Genomic DNA, 19,020 nt, shown 5'->3' with positions numbered 1-19,020 from the left:
AGTAAAGCAGGTTTCTGTCCAGTGGCCCTCAAGCCTCCACAGGCCTGACTTGACCTCATGGCAGGCCTCTTTCACTTGCCACTCCCCTCAGGCAGTTACTCCCCTCAGGCAGTTACTCCCCTCAGGCAGTTACTCCCACTCAGGCAGTTACTTGGCAGACACCGCCTACTGGTATCCCTTCTCCTACTACTGCTTCACCCATGATAGGTGGTCAGTAATGTACTTAATGAAATGAAATGTAACTGAAATAGTGTTTATCCTTATGAGGTTGGAGCTGTCTGTCTGGATTTCTGTTGGATGATGCCATGGGGAATTAGGTACTTTATTAAAGTTAAAGTTAGGATTGTGATAGATTTAGAATTCTACAAACATTTGGTTTTCACCGAGATTTTCACAGAGATTTCCCCCCCTTAAAATAGGATTTATACTTTTCTTGGTTAAAAGTCATACTTAAAATTGTCAAGGAACTTATAAATTACTTAGTGACCGCAGCACCCAGAGGTAGACACTGTTTGTATTTTGAACTTTCAAACTATTTTCCCATGTGCATTGCATATATTGATAAACACTTTGTTCCTCATAGTGTTTTAAGGTACTTTTTACCCGCTTGGTTTTAGTACTATGCTAAGAAGTTAGTAAGAATACCTCCTCACATTTTATATACAAAAAACCCCACAGAAACAAATGCATTCATTGATTGGTTTTAAACACAAAAAGAAATAGTGCTGTTTGCCAATTCAAGTCCTAAAGACTTTTACTGACTTTTAAAATGCCTTATGGTGTTTTGATGAAAGTTGGGCAATGTTTAAAGCTGCTCGAAAAGGTAATTGTAGAACTAGAAGTCTAAAGCCTGAAAATACCTTGGACTTTTAAGAGCACATTTCACTTATGGTTCTCAGATAATTTCAGACACATTAAAATCATCTTTTCAGCACCATAGTGGGAGTGATAAGCCATATCATAAAATGGATTGAGTTTAAAAAAATTTTATTACTATCTTTGATGGGAGGCTCTTCTATGTTAATCTTATTATATGGGCAAATATCCTTTTTATCATGTCATATTCATCTTTTTGAAGGACAACTGTAGTTTCAGTTAGCACCACTTAAGATATGACTTTTATTAAATGCTTGTGGGTAACTTAATTCATTACACAGAATATAAACCTTCTAATTAAATTCCCCTTTGTTCCAAATTTATAACCAGGAGAGTCAGCTTTGTCTTTGAGGGAGAGGAGAGCATCATTAGTGATACAGTGTCTTTACATTTGACTTTCGGCATGCTGTGTAGATCACCGTGTGATATTAAGCGAGGCACACACAACTTCTGCAGATCTCTTCCCTCAGACTTCCAAAGAGATCAGTGTTGCTAATATGTGAGATTCTAAGTCTCTTACAGGTTACTCAAAATGTATTCTTCGCATTAAAAAAATTTTTGTAGGAGAATATGCATATCATCATTCCTGTGCCATTCACACACTGTCAAAAGCTGACATTTGAGAATAGCCCTAAGAATTAGCTTTTAATTTCTGAAGATTCTCAAAGCCTTATCTTCATAATTTGCTAAATCACTACTTTCTGGTGCTGTCATTCTGGCTCACTTTATAAAAACTACTCCAGTGTTCTAACTTCACTGAAAGCTGATAAAGGAAATAACTATATGGGGAGCCCTTTTCCCTTTTTTGACAAAATTGGTTATCTAAGATAGCTTTCATACTGTTGTATAGCACCCCTTGATAAAAACGATGACAGACCCTTTTAAGTCTGAGAAGCAGGAAAAGTCTGTTTCTGATTAATTGAAATGCCTACCAGTCTTGGCTAGCAAGGGCTTGCCACTGTGTCTCTGGTTTCCTTGTCTCTGGGGCAGCTTGTTTCCTTGGAGTTCAGTTTAATGACCAGTTACTAGAGCTCTCTTAAGTCACAAAGTTTTTCTCATTTCCCTTGCATTTTTTGGTTCATGTTTTTTGTCTTCTACTCATTGTTTTTCATTTTTATTGAACTTTACTTTTATGGTAGGTCATCCTGTACCTTGCTGGGGAGTAGGTGATGTGTGTATAAGTCAATAAAAATATTGTCATCTCTATGCTTGGAGATGTAAAATTATGTTGGTTGTGGTTAAAATTATTTATACTAATTTTAGAAAGCTATTAATTCTTCACCTATAGGTTGCTAACAACTAAGTTTAATCTGTTATTCACAATGTAGGTACATTGAGAAGGCCCCCATTACTGAGAGCAAATTCTAGATTTTAATGTCAGAAATGTTGGAGCCAGAATCACTCTCAGTTTTCAGGTTTGTGAATGATAGAAGTGTGAACTGAATGAGTCAATGTTGCTATATGAATTTTAACAGAAATAGATATCATAGACTACTTTGCCAATTCACAAAAAAGGCTGATTTTACAGCTGTGATGTAATACTGTATATAGGTCCTTATTTTGTGACTGAGATTATATCTGTGAAAACTAAGGCTTTAAAAAAGAGTATAGGAAAAAATGAAAACAACTTTTTCTTGTCCTTTCCCCCCCCAGTTTTGTGATATAATGACATATAAGCTTAAGTGAACATGTTGATTTGATATACTTATGTATTGCAAAATGATGACTGCTATCATATTAGCTACCACCTGGGTCAGGTCACCTAATTACTTCCTTTTTTTGTGGTGAGAACATTTAAGACCTACTCTCTTAGCAACTTTCAAGTACTTTTTGTTGTCTTTTAACTAACAGAATGTTGACTCTACCAGGTAGATTAACTTTCATCTCTGAGATGCAAGTTTGTTCTCCTGGAGTTCAAGATTGAGCATTTATCTTTGAATCCTGTCCAAGTTTAGGTGTAAAATATAAAATTGTTAAGCTACCGGTCCTTAAAAAATTTATTTTGAAAGTAGACTATATTGGCCAATGTGTGGCTCAAACTCATGATCCCGAGATCAAGAGTTGTATGCTGTACCAGCTGCGCCAGCCAGGTGCCCCCCAGGTTTTTTTAAAAATAGGTTGTTTTTTTGTTTTTTGTATGTACGTTTGGGATTCACAGAATCATTCTTTTCCTTCTTCCTCTCTCACATGGTATACTCTAGTTGGTTAATATTAGTTTGTACATAACTAGAATGATATTTAAGGCAAAAAAGTTTTCCCCTCAATTTGATAGAAATATTGGGCTTGATGTTCCATTACAGGGAATTCATTTTTTGACTTTGGGTAAGTCAGGAATTCTCTCTGGACTATTTCCTCATTTGTGACATGAGAGGTTTGACCACTGTGTCTCTAGGGCCCTCTTAGCATTAGTATTCAAGGTCATAAAATCATCAGAAAGCTTTATGTAGGAATGTAGAAAAACTAAAGAAGACCCTAAATTTGGAGGAAATTCTGTATTGCTAAGAGTATATAAAGTGATTCTAAAATCTGTTGGCTGATTCTGGAAATTTTTTCATAAGAAATGGAGAGTTATGGCAGAAAGGAATGCTATTTTCTTCATTTATTTTTTATTTTTTATTTTTTTTAAAGATTTTATTTATTCATTTGACAGAGAGAGAGAGAGAGAGGGAGAGACAGTGGGAGAGGGAACACAAGCAGGGGGAGTGGGAGAGGAAGAAGCAAGCTTCCCGCCGAGCAGGGAGCCCAATGAGGGGCTCGATCCCAGGACCCTGGAATCATGACCTGAGCTGAAGGCAGATGGTTAACGACTGAGCCACCCAGGTGCCCCAACCATTTTCTTCATTTAAAAAGTCCCAACTTTAAGGAAGAGGAATTATTTAAGTATTACAGATTTTTAGATTATGTCTATAGCTCCTGAAGGAAAAATTAAGTTCCCAAGTTTTTCCTTCTGTAGTCCATTCCAGTATTACACATCTGAAGTCACCATGAATTTGTAGCCAAAATATTTCCAATGTTTAAACAATCTTTGATATTTTAACTTCAGGCTTGGCAGAAATACTCAACAAGTTTCACAAAGAGTGGATGAAATATAGTAAGAAAACATTTTTTTATTCTTCTATCTTCTTTCTCTCACTTTCTGAGTTTTATTTCACTGAAGATGTTTTCTGCCTTTAGTGGGTCAAAATGTAGTTTGGGGGTCACACCTGTGGTCCCAAAGCTTCTGAAATACCCTATTGGTAGTACAGAGTTGTTAACAGCTGGGTCTTAATGTCCAGGAATCATCAAAATATCTGCCTATTTTAAGAAAAGTTTTTAATAAGTTAGCAAATACCAACTAAACATTCCAATAAAATACTTTTAGCTAAAAAGGGCTTAATATAAGTAAGTTATCTGATTCTCACTAGGCAGTGGTTCTCCATCCTCGCTGCCCATCAGAGTCATTCTAAGGATCTCTAGTACAACCACTGCCCAGGTTGCACCTTGGACCATTGAGAGCAGTTGCTAGGCTGGGGCTCAGGCATCAGAAATGTTGAAAGATGCCCAGGTGATTCCAGTACACAGCTAAGGTTAGAGCCTCTCACCTAGGGTTCTTAGTTTGTTTCAAATATCACAATAACTTGGTTATTAGAGGACTACTCACTAATGTCTGAACATCCTGGGCTTTTGGATAGCAAAGTATGGTGGAGATGGCCTTGTAAGTCAGGATCCAGTTGAAAGCTTGCCTCTCACTTGATGGAATGAGCCCTGGGTGTTATATGCAACTGATGAATCACTAAATTCTATCTCTGAAACTAATAATACACTATATGTTCATTAAGTTGAATTTAAATTAAAAAAAAAAGAAAGCCTGCCTCTGTCTGGTACCAGTTATGTTACTTTAGACAGATGTTTTACTCCGCAGTTTCATTCCAGCTTTAGCATTAATATTTAACACTTAATAGCATTATAGCAATTTTATAGTATTTTCTATATCACATCCAGAAGTCAATGGATTCAAAACTTCAATCTAGTTGTTTTGATTCAAGTGGCCACGGATTGGAAAGACCTTTAGTTTGATATTTAGCTAATGACTTACCATTGAGAACATTTAGATTTTTTGAATTTGAAATTCTATGGGTTGATATTGATGTTTGCAATTATCTAAGAAGTAGGAGTTTTCTAAGCAAATCAGTAGCAAAAGCCGTGTTAATGCATCCTGAGTAATGTTAAGCCTACTTAAAAAAAATAAACTGTTTTGAGAACCTTGTTACATATGTGGGCATCCTCATTACAAATGAACCTTACACATTCATGAAAGCAGACTTGGAAAATGAGAGGCAGCTCTGGAGAGAGCCTGAGGCCAGAGCTGGCAGATTTGGACACACATCTGGATTTTGCCATTTATTAGGAGTTTAATTATGGGCAAGTCACTTAATCTCTGAGTCTTAATTTCCTCATCTATGAAATGGGAGTAATACCTACCCTAATTATTTCACAGAGTTCTTATGAGGCTTAGATTAGATCATTCATTTATTCAACAAATATGTGATTCACTGAGTGCCAAACTTGCTAGGCAGCACTCTAGATGTGAAGGATATAAAGAAGGAAAATATGTCCTTGGAAAGAGAAAATATATTGGTCCCTTCTCACATTATTAAAAAAAAAAATTCATGTTGTAAGCCCTTTGAAGAAGGGTGCTCTTTCATCTCTGTGTTTCCATGTCTTAATACCCGGCACATAACTGAGAAGGGGCTAAAATATTGATTATATAAATGAATGAATCACATAATTCATTTCCTTGAAAACATTTTGTTCTCTGGACTGGGTCTCCCTTGAACAAGTTGAAATGAGTCAAGTGTGGGGGTGGTTTCGTGTTCTTGCTGGTTTAAAGTTCCACACAAACTGGAATGTCATAGTCTAACCTGAGATCCTTTTGAATCACAGCAATGGCTAATCTTTTAGTTGGAGTTTAATTCAATTTAGGTTAGTACTCCCTTTATTCCAATTATCATTTCAGCAGCATCAGCCTATTTTTGGCTAATGTCCTTTTCATGTTTGGTATTAATCTGAAATCCAATATTTCTTTTGGAAAGAAAGATAAATTCTTTTCTTGACATCCCCTTTTTCCATTAAGTTAAAAAAAAGTCACTTCATAAATGTGATTTCAAACAGCTGGATTTTAATATTTCTACCTTATGGGAAGAGCATTTGGCATCAGCAGTGTTCCTACCACATGGCCTGGATCACATTTAGCACACAAACTTTTTAACCTGGACACTGTGGCCAGTGATGGACTTGTAGATGTGCATTTGGGCTATGTTCACATGCTATTCTAAACTAGGTCAGGGGGTGGGCTGGTATCTTCTAGACTCTTTTAGGAAAATGTGAACAAATGGAGAACTGTAATATCCCTTTCATACTGGGTCACAGAAATACTTTGAGGGTTTAAGTTCTTTGTCTCTTTGCAACAGGTAAAAGGGTTATTCTCTTTGCAACCCCATTTGTTGTTAGGATAGCTGGAGGGGGCCTTGGTGTGCTGATGCCCAATCTTTTATTTGAATAATGGAATTTTAGAGTTGAAAGGACCTTGGATTTGATCCGGGCCTGCCACCCATATTCTAGACAGACAAAATAGAGGAGAAATGAGGAGGCTGTGATAGGCAGCATCAGCAGGGGTCTGGAATGCTTTTCTTGAGATTTGGTTTTCTACCCACGGATTTGTACATCCCCTGTGAGTTCTGCCAGCTTTTGTGGGTGCACCTAGGAGAAAGCTCACAGTCACAATGCAGAGTGACATTCCATGTAAGATAGACATAGATGTTTATGTGCCCATGTGTATATAATTGTGCAATTTCCTTTACCCTTAAATGCTTACGTTGATAGTAATGTTTAAGTTTGCAAATTTATTTCGACGTCTTACAAAAGTAAATTCCATTTTCATATATTGATTTGCAGAGATTTCAGGGATTCGATGTTCAGTGTCCCTACAGAGATTTGGGCTGGGCTTCATCATATTCTTTAAGTTACTCACATGGCCCTTGGCATGGATGCTTCTCAGGTAGCAGAGAGCACATATTATTTTCCTATGTTTTACATTATAAAGTCAGTGCTACCCCTGCCTGCTATTAAAATTGGTTTTTCTTAGGCATGAGATGAATGAATACCAGAGAGGTTAAATATTTTGCCCAGAGCTTCACAACATCCAGTGACAAATTGGAAATAAAATATATGAGCCTCCTTTTGTTAAGCTTGAGCTCTCAAGTTCTGCTGGACTCCCAGCTGCTGCTTCTAAGGCTCCCCACATTCTTGGAGGCTTGGAAAACTGCCACAGATGTTTTCACGCAAAATAAGAACCCCGTATCTATGACTTTTGCTGGGCAGGTCATGGAAAGAGAGCACCTGTGTTACTCATTTTTGGGTTAGAGACATGGGGTGAGTAATGTACAGCAGGCCCCAGAGTTCCCCTGGGGGGGACACTGTCTTGTGTATTTCATAGAATGAAGGTCCTTACCAAGATAGCCCTCTCTGAGTTCAGTTTTTTGGTATCTACAGATAGACTGATTTCCCAAACTATCAGTGGCACACAAATGGGGAAGGAAAAAAAAAATTGAAGAGCATCAAGATTGCATTGACTACTTTATGCTCTATATTATACTTTTTCAGAGTGCAAATTCACCTGCACCAGCGGTAAATGCTTGTATCTTGGTTCACTGGTCTGTAACCAACAGAACGACTGTGGGGACAATAGTGATGAAGAAAATTGTCTCCTGGTGACTGAACATCCACCTCCTGGCATCTTCAACTGTAAGTCCCTCCTACTTACCTTGGTATCATTAAGTTGGATTTTGTTTTTGAAATGGTTAGGAAGTGGGGTCATAGGGAAATGGAAAGGATGTTGATTTTTGGTTGAGAAAAGAGATTTTGTACTTTCACAAAGGGAATGTTTGTTTTTTTTTTCTTTTAGTATAGAAAGATGGTGTGTCTAAAAGTAGAAAATTCATTCTACTTTCAGAGATGGCCAGTGGTGCTGTGTGTTGGAATAGGCTTTGGCTACTTATCTTAGAAACACTAAGTGGATTATAAGAAATAATGTATTGGTTTAGTATTCATGTCAGTTTTGTAGAAAGTTTTTATGGTAATTTAAAATAATTTAAAAATAGTTTTAGATAAGCAAAGAAAGATGTGGAGAGCTCATAATTGATCATGTAATTAAAATAAGAAAATAGAAAAATTTATATGGGACTTGAAAAAAGGTTCTGATTATGTGTTTTTCTGTTTGGTACTACTTGGAAAACAAGTTAAGTAAGGTGTTTACATGTGTGAATCCCAAGGCTGAGGCTTTGAGCATTTCTTGAACTTGAAAAGGTGAAATCAGAGTTTGAAGTTCATCAATGTTTTGATCTCATGGTTTTTATGAAGAGGAAGAAGTAAGAAGTCAGCTTTGAAACACTGCTGAACTTCTCTTAGGAAACTTGTTTTCTTGAGCTTAGTGAAGTGGGTTAGGATGAGAATGTCTTTGCAATAACACGTCCAGGAGGAATGTTTGCTCCTCTTCATGGGGTCCTACTGAAATCATTTGATGGAATTCAGCTTCTTTCCCCAGTTTTGCTGACATTATTTTGAAAAGTTATATTTGTTTTTTATTTAAAGATTTAAAATTTTTGTTATGGCTATCAGACTGCATAAGTACTCATACTATAATGCGAAATGGGAGGAGATTTTTTTAAAAGAAATGGTTTTCTCTATTCTTGCTTTATTTTTATATTGAAGGCAAACTCAGAAAATGACCATGCCTAGTGAGTTTTAAGCCTGTTATTTGCTTGCTAAATTCAAGAGTCTAATAGTGCAATAGTTCTTGTCAAGTTTTTCTGTTGTCAGTTTGCATTTTCTTATATTGCGTGTCCTTAGAGTCCCCTCTCTATACTTTGAGAAGAAAATTTAAGGTTAGGAGTGTACTTTCTTGGTGTTTGGTCCTTGTGTTTCCTGTGGTGATGTTTTCAAAGCCACATCTTGGTTGGGGAGAGCAGAGTTCCCTTGACTTCCCAGAATCAATAATTGAGTAGCCTTAAGGTCATCAATACTGTAATTTGCATAATGCTGTTTGCCTGGACACAGGGAAGGGATCCCCATGGTGAATTGTCCTACTCTGCGTCTGCCTGTTGGGTTGGGATCCTGGCCACAGCACTCACGTAATAATGGGGCAGCTCTATGACCTCATCTGCAAAATGGAGCATGAGAATGGGTATTGTAAGGATTAAGTGGGATGGTCATAAAGCACTTAGAATCTTGCTAGTACTAAGCACTTGATGTAGGCCAACTAGACTCAAGCCAGTGGGTCTCAGAAGGAAAAGAACAATGTAAAGGCAATATTTTGTTTCTCTAGACTTGAGTAACAGCAAACCTATTGTGTGATAAACTGCAGAGAATATTACAATTGTGTGGTACTTTCACTGGATTGGAGAGTTCTGTGTGAAAAGCAGGCAGACCAAACCTTTGGCCCTCTAACCTGCGGCACTTCGCAGACTGTTTCTCTATATCTTGAAGGTGCTTCTCCTTCACTTTAGGAAAGTTCAACTGCAGTCCTCTTATTGTATTGAAACCTCTTCCCTTCCATTCCCTTCCCTTCCTCCCACCTTTCTCCCTTTCTCATGAGTAGTGCTTTCTGGTTTTTAAAGCCTATTTCCAGATATCTTTTTCATTCATTTTTAACAATATGAATGCTTTAATTTTGCTTAAAGCTAGGTGAAGGAGTTACATCTATAAATGTTTCAACATTGCCCAGGCAACTACAAAAGTTTATCCTAATAGGAGCCTTAAGATCCTGTTGGCAAACTGTCGGTTCCCGCTGTTCAGATGTTAACTAAAACTTGTTGTGTCCTTATAGCTAAAATGGGAGATTAAGACAAAGCCAGGAGCCATAAGAACAAAGGTTAGGACCATGGCTGTGGCTTCAAGTAGACTTGGGTTCAAGTTCCAGCTTAAGGAAGTGACTAAACCCCTTTAAGACTTAATTTTCCTGTTTGTGAAATGGGAATAGTTCTCTGCCATATAAGGTTGCTATGAGAATTTAAGTGAAATAATATACATGAAAAGCATAGTCTACATAATTGCATCATTACTATCATCATCCCTACTCATTGTGTGGCCGTTTCTTGGGGAGGTGGACCCCCATGGCTTATATCCTCTGTCTCTAATGCCAGGGTCACTCTTCATATGTAACAGGATCTTTCAGGTGTCCAAAGGTGAGTTCATCTTTACAGATTCTAGATGTTTCCTATCTACTTGTTCCCTGCTCAGCTGAAGGCAGCTTGCTCTGATCTGGCCAGCAGCCCCCTCTGCACTCCTTTCCCCCAGTTCTTCACAGGCACCAGAGGGAAGCAGGGTTCCCTTGTCACATTGGGACACTTGCTCTGAATTTGTTGTCACTGGTGTGTTCTTTGTTGTCAGGAGTCTTTGGGAAAGGTTGTAGCTTCCCTGCTCTTTGTTGATGACAGAAGATGATCTAATATTGAATGAATATATTTTCTTCCCCCTACCCTACTGGGCAAGAATATAGAATTAACAGAGGATATGTTACTTCCTGTTAATAGCTGCATAATGAGGCTTAGAGGCTCTCCATTTGAAATTGGGATTTATTTATTTATTTATTTATTTTTATGTTAATCACCATACATTACATCATTAGTTTTTGATGTAGTGTTCCATGATTCATTGTTTGCGTATAACACTCAGTGCTCCATGCAGAACGTGCCCTCTTTAATACCCATCACCAGGCTAACCCATCCTCCCACCCCCCTCCCCTCTAGAACCCTCAGTTTGTTTTTCAGAGTCCATCGTTTCTCATGGTTCGTCTCCCCCTCCGATTTTGGGGCTGGGTGAAATTGGGTTTTAATAGACCTACCAATGCATTTCCTCCAGCCGATGGACAGTATGCCCTTCACAGAGTACTAACTCTGATGATGAGGCGCTCCTTCCTCTCTGCCTTGAGAACTTCAAGTTCTACAGGGATTCTTGTCTATAAAATGTCACACTCCAGAAAAACACATAGTGCTTCCTCCTTGTTCCCGTATAAGAACAGGATTCATTTATTTGATCTGCTTTGTTCCCACCTGTAGGAAACATTCAGTGTTCTGCTATTTGATTGTGCTTATGGTAAAGCAAACTGGAATCTTCCGGATTTCCAGATGAGCTAGAATCAGTTTTCTGCCTATGTTATTGGCTGTGAGCATGCACCATGGCTCAGATGTTTTGATCATCTCTGTCTCTCATTTGATATTTACTAAAATTTAGCACGGATTAAAGTTAGAAAGAAAATGTTACTGTCATTTGTGAAGTCAGGAATGCTAATAATAATGGAGGCACTTACAGTAGTTATAAGTAGCTTTTCCCTTCAAAAAATGTTTTTGGAACCTAAACTGAGTGGTTTTACCTGCTTATCTACTTCTACTAACTATGGTTAGGCCATCCATTGACTGAGGCTGGTTTATTTTCCTGTGAGCCTCAAAGGGTTTGCATAGATGTGGAAGACTAGGCTGGTGTTGGTTGTCTCACATGGAAAGAATTTTGCTAGATGCACTTTTTTTACAGAAGAGGAAAAATGCTATCAGCCTAAATTGCCAGTGTTTCTCATGTCTTTACTCTTGGCTGCTCCATCAAAATATTGTACTCCTGAGCTACTAAAGAGACAAATTATACAAATAAAATGATTTATTATATAGAAAAATAAAATATTTTTATACAAATTATTATATTTACAAATAAAATTATTAAGTGCGTTCTTTGATCATTGTACCAGGAACTGTGTGGGATGAAGAAAAACATAGATCCTGTTACCGAGGTGCTAGTCAAGTTGGGGAACTGGAAGATAAATATGAACACAGGGTAGTGAGAGCTAAGCAGTTCTAGTATTTTGTGGTTCAGTAGTTTAGAGAGAATTATTTTGGTTGGACTAGTAGTCATGGTGGCTTTCTGGAGGAGGTGTGCAGGGAGACATGGAGAGAGACAGAGTGTCAGGGCCAAGAATAGCATGATCATGGGGAGAAAGAGGGGGTAGCAGGTAGCCTGACACAGGGTTGGAAAGGTGGGTTGGGCCCATAGAGAAAAGCCAGTAAGTCATGCTACACTTTTTGCCCGTCTCTAACAAGAGATGGATTGCCTGTGGGTCTGCTGTAAATGTGTAGGGGAGACCTGCACAGCTCACCTGTCACCCTGGGTGGTGCTGGCATTGCCGCTCCCAGACTTCCAGTGAACTCTGCCTCACCATTCCTACAGGCTGAGTATTTCCTGTTACACTACATTTTCAAAGTCCCTGTGCCACTTCTTGGTTGGGGAGAGCAGAGTTCTTTTAACTTCCCAGAAGCAATAATTGAGTAGCCTTGGAAAGAGCCATGTACTTTGGAAATACTGGCAAGAACAAACCTTCCTTAAGCAATCACAGCTAAGGAATTCATGCCACTAGACCTTAAGTAAGCTCAAAGTTGAAACGAAGCCAGCAGTTAATCAGAACAACTTTCACTTTCAGCTTCAGTGGAATTTCCAGTTAACTGAGGGGATCTGATTCAGGGAAAGCGGGGAGTGGAGGAGCTCCCATCTCAACTGGAGGGGGAGGTTGCTTCTTTCTCTAAAGGTGGTCTCATAAAACTGAACCTTAAAATCCAATGAACTAAAGTTTAATAAAGTGGACCCAATTAAGCCAGGATTTTAACTTCAGGACTTTTTAAGAAGGAAATTTTTTTTTTGGCCCAAGGCTATTTAGGGTAGTAACAACCAAATAAAATAAAATTCAACATAGTAAATCTGAGTTGAGTGTCTTTCTTCCCAGACCAGCTCTTCTCACAGTCCTCTTTTTTCCACCTGCAAAGGGACTGGCACCTGGGCTCCAGTCACCTGAGCTATACTTCCCTGTACTTCACCTTTGACTGTCAACTCCCCACCTTCCAAGTATGTTTGTTCATTCGTTCGTTCATCCATTCAGTTTTATTAAGATGGAATTGACATACAGCACTGTGTAAGTTTAAGGTATATAGCATAAGGACCTGCCGTACATATATTGTGAAAGTTTAGTTAACACCAAGTATTTTATATTTGGGACTAGGCTCATAACCATGAGGAAAACTTATCCACAACTAGGCTTCCCAAAGACCAGGCCTCTTTTTTTGTACGGTAACTATTTCAGTTAAACATTAACAGTCACTACTGTCATCAAATATCCTGTCAGAGTTCACATTTCTTCAATTGTCTTATAAATGTGTATGTTGTTTTGTTCTGTTTACAGTTTGTTTGAACCAAGATCCAAAGAGGCTCCAAATATTTCTGCAAGAGGGATTGATACGCCCCTTAAGAATTTTTTACTCTAGAGTATACCCCCTAACTTCTTGTAATTTTTGGCAGAAGGGTCTGGGTTGTTTCTTCTGTAGGGTTTCCATACTCAGGCTTCTGCTGACTGCTTTCTCATCAAGTCACTATATGTGCTCCTCTGTGCCCTCTAATTCCTGTCAGTTGGTAGTTACATCTAGAGTTTGGGGAGATTTAAGTTTGAATGTTGTGTGTGTGAAGTAGCTTTATTGGTGCCATTGTCTTCCATCCAGAGGCCCCCTGTTGTGTGATTATTATTAGTCATGAGGGGTTGCAAAATAGTTGTAACATAATTCTATCCTTTTTTCTCCATTTATTAGTGGGGATGCTTCTATAAAGCGAAATTCCCCATCAACTATGTGATTACCACGAAGTACATATCATATAGGATCAATTTTCTTAATAATGAGAAAGTTCCCTATCACCCTCCACAGGTAACCAATGATTATGAACTGATGAATCAAAGCACATTTTTAAAAAGATTTTATTTATTTATTTGAGAGAGAGAGAGCACAAGCAGGGGGAGGAGCAGAGGGAGAAGCAGACTCCCTGCAGGGAGAGGAGCAGAGGAAGAGGGAGAAGCAGACTCCCCACTGAGCAGGGAACCCCATGTGGGGCTCGATCCTGAGACTCCAGGATCACGACCTGAGCAAAGGCAGACGCTTAGCCGACTGAGCCACCCAGGTGCTCCTAAAGCACATTTGATGTATATATGGAACCTTTTGGGAAACCCCCTCTGCTGCACTTGGTGACCCAACTCCCAGGTCTTATCCAGGATTCTAGATCCCCAGTGGCCTGTTTAAACAGGTGAAACTCCAGGAGTGGAGTGTCAGTCCAATTCCCCAGTGCCCAGGAGCCTCATGAGCTCATTCCCTCATGCCTGCTCCTTCATCTCACCCAGTTGACTCTTCCTCTATCTCCCTTGCACTCTGAGCTTCCTACAGCCCTGTGCCTCTGAGCCCACCAACTTCTGCTGTACCCAGTTTGCAGACCCCAGGGCTGCACTCTGCTCTCCTAAATCCTGAGCATCTAAACCTGAAGCAATGATTTTTCCCTCCACCAGTTTCTCATTTGGTGCCTTTTTTAGTGTTTTGGCCATCTGCCATTTATATCAAGTTGGTCACCCTTCCTCTGATCCCCTCCCTAAAGCCAGAAACAGTTTCTCCTGCTTAGAACCCTTCAGCACTTGGTGTCCTTCCTCAGGTGCTGTCTGTTCTGCTTGATCATTACGTGTATACGAGTATGGTTCCCACTAGATATTAAGCTCTTTGAAGGCAGGGGCTATGCTTATGTCTTTGGAATATTGATACTCCTAACATAGCATGGACAGTACATATATATACTTGAGAGTAGACATACATACTTGAGAAGTATATATTGTATTAAATTGAAAACCATTTATCCTTCCTTTGCTACTTCTCAGCATGCTGTAAGCATGACCTTCAGTGAACAGGGACTGTAAGGTTTTCTGCGGTAGCCCTGGTGCCCACAATAGTGCATGGCATATACAGCATATGGTACATGGCATATATAGCATACGGTCTGTGGCATATATAACATATGGTAATGTGGCGCATATATATTATATAATACATGGAATATATAGCATGTGGTTCATGGCTCTGTATGTATATGCTGAGTGAATGGATGAATGTGATTATTTTAGAAAACTCAGGTCTGACAAGGGGTTGCAAAAAGATTTCTGTTTGCATGGCCAAGTACCTTGCTAATGGAACTGAAGAGTTGAAAATATCTATACAATCTTGGCAGCCTGCGTGATAGGACACAGAAAGAGATGACAGTAAGGTCTATTCCCCCAAATGGTCTGTCATTACAATATATATTGGGTTACCATAACCACCCAAACTAACCAGAATATAAGCCTACTTTAGCTTATTCTGTGACCAACAGTATGATAGACTTTTACTGCTTTTTGAGGTCAAGGTTTCCCAATACAGCAACCCTGGGAAGATCAGTCTTTGGCTTCTGAATATCCACATGCTTTATATGAAGGGCTGGTTCATGCCAAGCCCAGAAGAAATGTGAAATACTTCCTTCCAGGTCCTAAAGAAGTGTGAGTGCATGTGCCAGAGTGTGTGAGTGTGTGTGGTCCGTGCATCCATGCATGTGTGTAAGTATGTGAGTGTGTCTGTGTAGGCATGGTGTGTAGCTTCATTTACCTGATTAGTCCGACCAGGGCAGGTCCCGATTTTATGCCAGCGTATCCCTAGCATCCTGGGTTTCTTATTACTCCTGGAGAACATATTTTCCTGTAGACTCAATGTTTTAAACTGTGATTAGGATCCCAGACTAGCCCTACAATTTGTTTAAAATATAAAGTATAATATCAGGTCCCGAGTTCCAATGCTGCAGTCACCACTTACTGACTGTAGCTTTCAGCAAGTTGCTTAACCTCTATCTTGATTTTCTCATTCATAGAATGATGATGATAATATTGGTATTTCCTTCAAAGGGTTGTTCTGAGGATTTAATAAAATAGTTTAGGTAAAGCAATTATAACAGTGCCTGGTACATAGTAAATGCTCAATAAGTATTACTACATTTACAGCCCTGTTTCTCTGTTTGCTGTCTTTTAAAATTCATTTTGGAATAATTTTCAAAGAGAATAAAGTTATAAGATTTATCCTTTTTATCATTCTGTCTCTCTATATTAACATTTTCATTTTTTCTGAACCAGTTTATAGTAAGTTGGTCGCTTTACCTCAAAATACTTCAATGTGTATTAGGATCCTAAGAAAAAGAAAGACTCTCATAATCATAACATAGTTACCCAAACCCACAAGATGTAATGGTGACACAATACTATTTTCCAATATATAGTTCACATTAAACTGTTGCCAGTTGCCTCGGTCATGTCTTTCATAGAAAATTGCTTGTATTTCTCAGCAAAGGCTCAGCAGAAATACTGCTTGCGAGGAGGCTGCGCTGGGACACCTGTCAGATCCCTCCCACTCTTAATCTGTTCATCATCTCAAATGTTAAAGAACGGGAGTGCACACCAGGAGCTCACTGACCCTGGTTTTTTACCCGCTTCTGGTTCCCATGTGTTTCATCACCCCTTATTCAAAGGTAAAGTATTATAACACTGCTCCCTTTTTCTGATGACCAGTGGGGGGGGTGGGTGGGTACAAAGAGTTTATCTGAAGGCCTGCAGCTTCAGGGGTGGGGATAAGTTAGGCAGAGAGCTGATGTTACTGAGTGCCAAGTGTTTGCATGCATCATCTCATTTATCTCTCAAAACCATCCTAGAAAGTTTTCATAGGAAATAGTACTCAGAGAGGTTGGATAATTTATTCAGACTCACACAGCTAGAATATGCTGCAGCTAGGAATCCGTGGTTAGGCTGTGGTTTTGTTTTTGTTTCTGGGTTTGTTTGTTTTTTTTTTCCATGATATTTTTTGAACAAGCTAAGGATTTACTCATCAGTTTTTAAAGATCTGTAGCATTTGGGGCTGGAGATCAAACAGACTATTATTATGCAGGCCCATAGAAGTGAGTGTTCCAAGAGTAATGATTTATATAACAATTTCTAATTGATATGTAGATGATAATCTTTGTTTCGTCCTGGATTTTCAAATAGATTACAAAAACTTAACCCAGTAGTCCTAGTGTGTGAGGGATCATTGGGTTTCCTCTACTAATTAATTAATTAAAACCTCCTTCAGTTCTGCCCAGGCTGTGTACTATTTACATGACTTGGGGGAAATCCGTTTCCCTCCCTGTTTGACTTTCCCCATCAGGACGCTAAATGTGATGACAGCTGCCTTGTGAACATGACTGATTGTGAGGCTCAAGCTTGGTGGGACCCAGTGAGCAGAGCGACTCTTTCTGCCATTACTCTCCCCTTTTCACCTGCTGTGAGCCCCAAGAGCCCTCCTTGGCCAGATGTGGGCTTATGGCCCTAGACCCCTAATTTCCCTCCAGATCTTGTGTGCACACTGCAGCCCCTTCAGACCCTTTCAGCTGTCCCAGTGGACAGAGGCCCCTGCCAGTTTCCTGGGCCCTTAAGCAACTCAGCGGATTAGACTCCTGATACTGCTGACTGCAGGGAGGGAGGACCAAGGGTCTTCCAGTGTCTTGTGTTGTCCTAGAGCACGGTGGGGTCCGGGTGGCTTGTGCTCTGAAGGTTCCGCTTGCTGAATTCCGGTTTACTTTGGTCAAGGCCAGTAGTAGTGGCCGCTTTCAGTGAATCAGGCTGTTCTACAGAGCAGTGTATATTTTTTGACAGGGCTCCCCACCCCTTTTTCAACTTAAAAAAAGAAAAAGAATCCATGACAAAACAATCATTGACTTGTATGAAAATGATCCAAGACGGTATTTAAAACAAGGTGAGGAGAAGGATAGGCATCTGTTCAGCTGAGCCGGACCAGGTTGCAGGTTATCACTGGCAACATTCCCCCTGGATGTGTTCTGTGGGGGAGGCCAGAGGAGCACCAGCAGCGAGCTCACCCTCCTTCACTGCCTGGGGGGTGGGGGGGCTCTTCCCCCACCCTCCCCTTTGGTTTGCTGCCTTTGTTTCTCCAAGACAGTTTTCTGATCAATTAAAATCTTGTAGGGTCTTGAAAGGCAATTCTGCCTTTTCAGATAAACAAAGGCAGAGAACAAATGGGAGGGAAAGTTTCAATAAACCTGAGGCATCATTTCCTCCTGCTGTGACACTAAATTTACGTGGATAAAAACAACCTCTTAGATTTACATTTTGATTCTGTTACTGCTTTCATGTGTGCAGGGCTGTCCCACTTCAGATGAAATTTATCCACTTCTTTAAATATTTAGTAGTCTAGCGTGGATGTTAATGAAAGTCTGGCGGTGCTATTTTGAGAATTGCAACAATGATAGTAATTTTCAGTGTCAGATTCCTGCTTCGCAAAGGGAGAGAGGGATGGGAGGAGGAGGAGGGAAAAATGGTTTCAGTTCTAATAGAGTTTGCCATCCGCTGGGCCGTGCCAGACAGATGGGTCATGAATACTGTCTAGACGCTCTCTGCCTGAGCGAAGCCCTGGTCTCTAAGGACACGCAATGAGACGCCGGCTTAAGTAACCGGGGAAAGTCAGGGCAAGCTCTCCTGTAATCAGATAGAAATCAATGTGGATCCTGCTTCCTGGGGGAGGCCAAGGGGTGGGGTGGGGGGGCTAGATGTGGAGAGGGTGTGAAGAGAAACCGCCCTCTGTTACTGATCAATTTCAGTGCAAACTTGACTAATACTAGGCATTAGCGAGAGCGTGAAAGGAGAGTTGTAGTATGATAACACTATTGATTTAAACTGTACTCTGCCACAGAATGCAGAATGATTTAATTCAGACAAGGTCCTTGGAAGGCCAGAGACCAGAAAAGGAGGATGACTTCTTGTATCATTAAAACAAGAACACAGACCAATGGGTGACCTGCATTAATTGTGTGTATTGATGAGCAGGGTGCTGATCCAGTCAAGACTGTCCATTCTGACTGTTCATTTTCTAGGGGTTAGCCTCTTAATTAAGAAGGGTTTTAGAAACTCACGTGGCTTGCTTTCGTTTCTGATGACTCTCTGAGAACTTTCCAAAGCTAGACCTCATCACAAGCAGCTGTGCTAATGGGGCTGTAGGAAATGAGATAAAAATCTCACAAGTGCCCTGCTTGGTTGTGCTCTAGTACATGGCTACTTTCCGATGGTCATTTTACTCCACATTCCCTCAGTGCCAGGAATGGAGTTTACATGACATAAGTAGTGAGTTTCTGTTCACGAAAACTCACAGTCTAAATGTTGTGTTGGTGGGGAAGGGGCTGTTGCTATCAGGATGAAATTATGGG

General features: G+C 39.8%; 1 protein-coding gene across 2 annotated transcripts in view; it reads left to right on the top strand.

The window, feature by feature from the left end:
- The window catches only part of LDLRAD4 (low density lipoprotein receptor class A domain containing 4), a 280,457-nt gene that overhangs the window by 60,437 nt on the left and 201,000 nt on the right, over window positions 1–19,020 (top strand). For both annotated transcript variants that reach the window (XM_021683042.1, XM_021683043.1), the window contains exon 2: window positions 7,519–7,659. In XM_021683042.1, coding sequence (XP_021538717.1) covers window positions 7,519–7,659 — 141 coding nt within the window. The remainder of the gene's footprint in view (window positions 1–7,518; window positions 7,660–19,020) is intronic.

The sequence above is a fragment of the Neomonachus schauinslandi genome, chromosome 14 (assembly GCF_002201575.2).
Source record: "Neomonachus schauinslandi chromosome 14, ASM220157v2, whole genome shotgun sequence".
Classification (NCBI taxonomy): Eukaryota; Metazoa; Chordata; class Mammalia; order Carnivora; family Phocidae; genus Neomonachus; species Neomonachus schauinslandi.
This window is presented reverse-complemented; position numbering and strand designations above follow the sequence as displayed.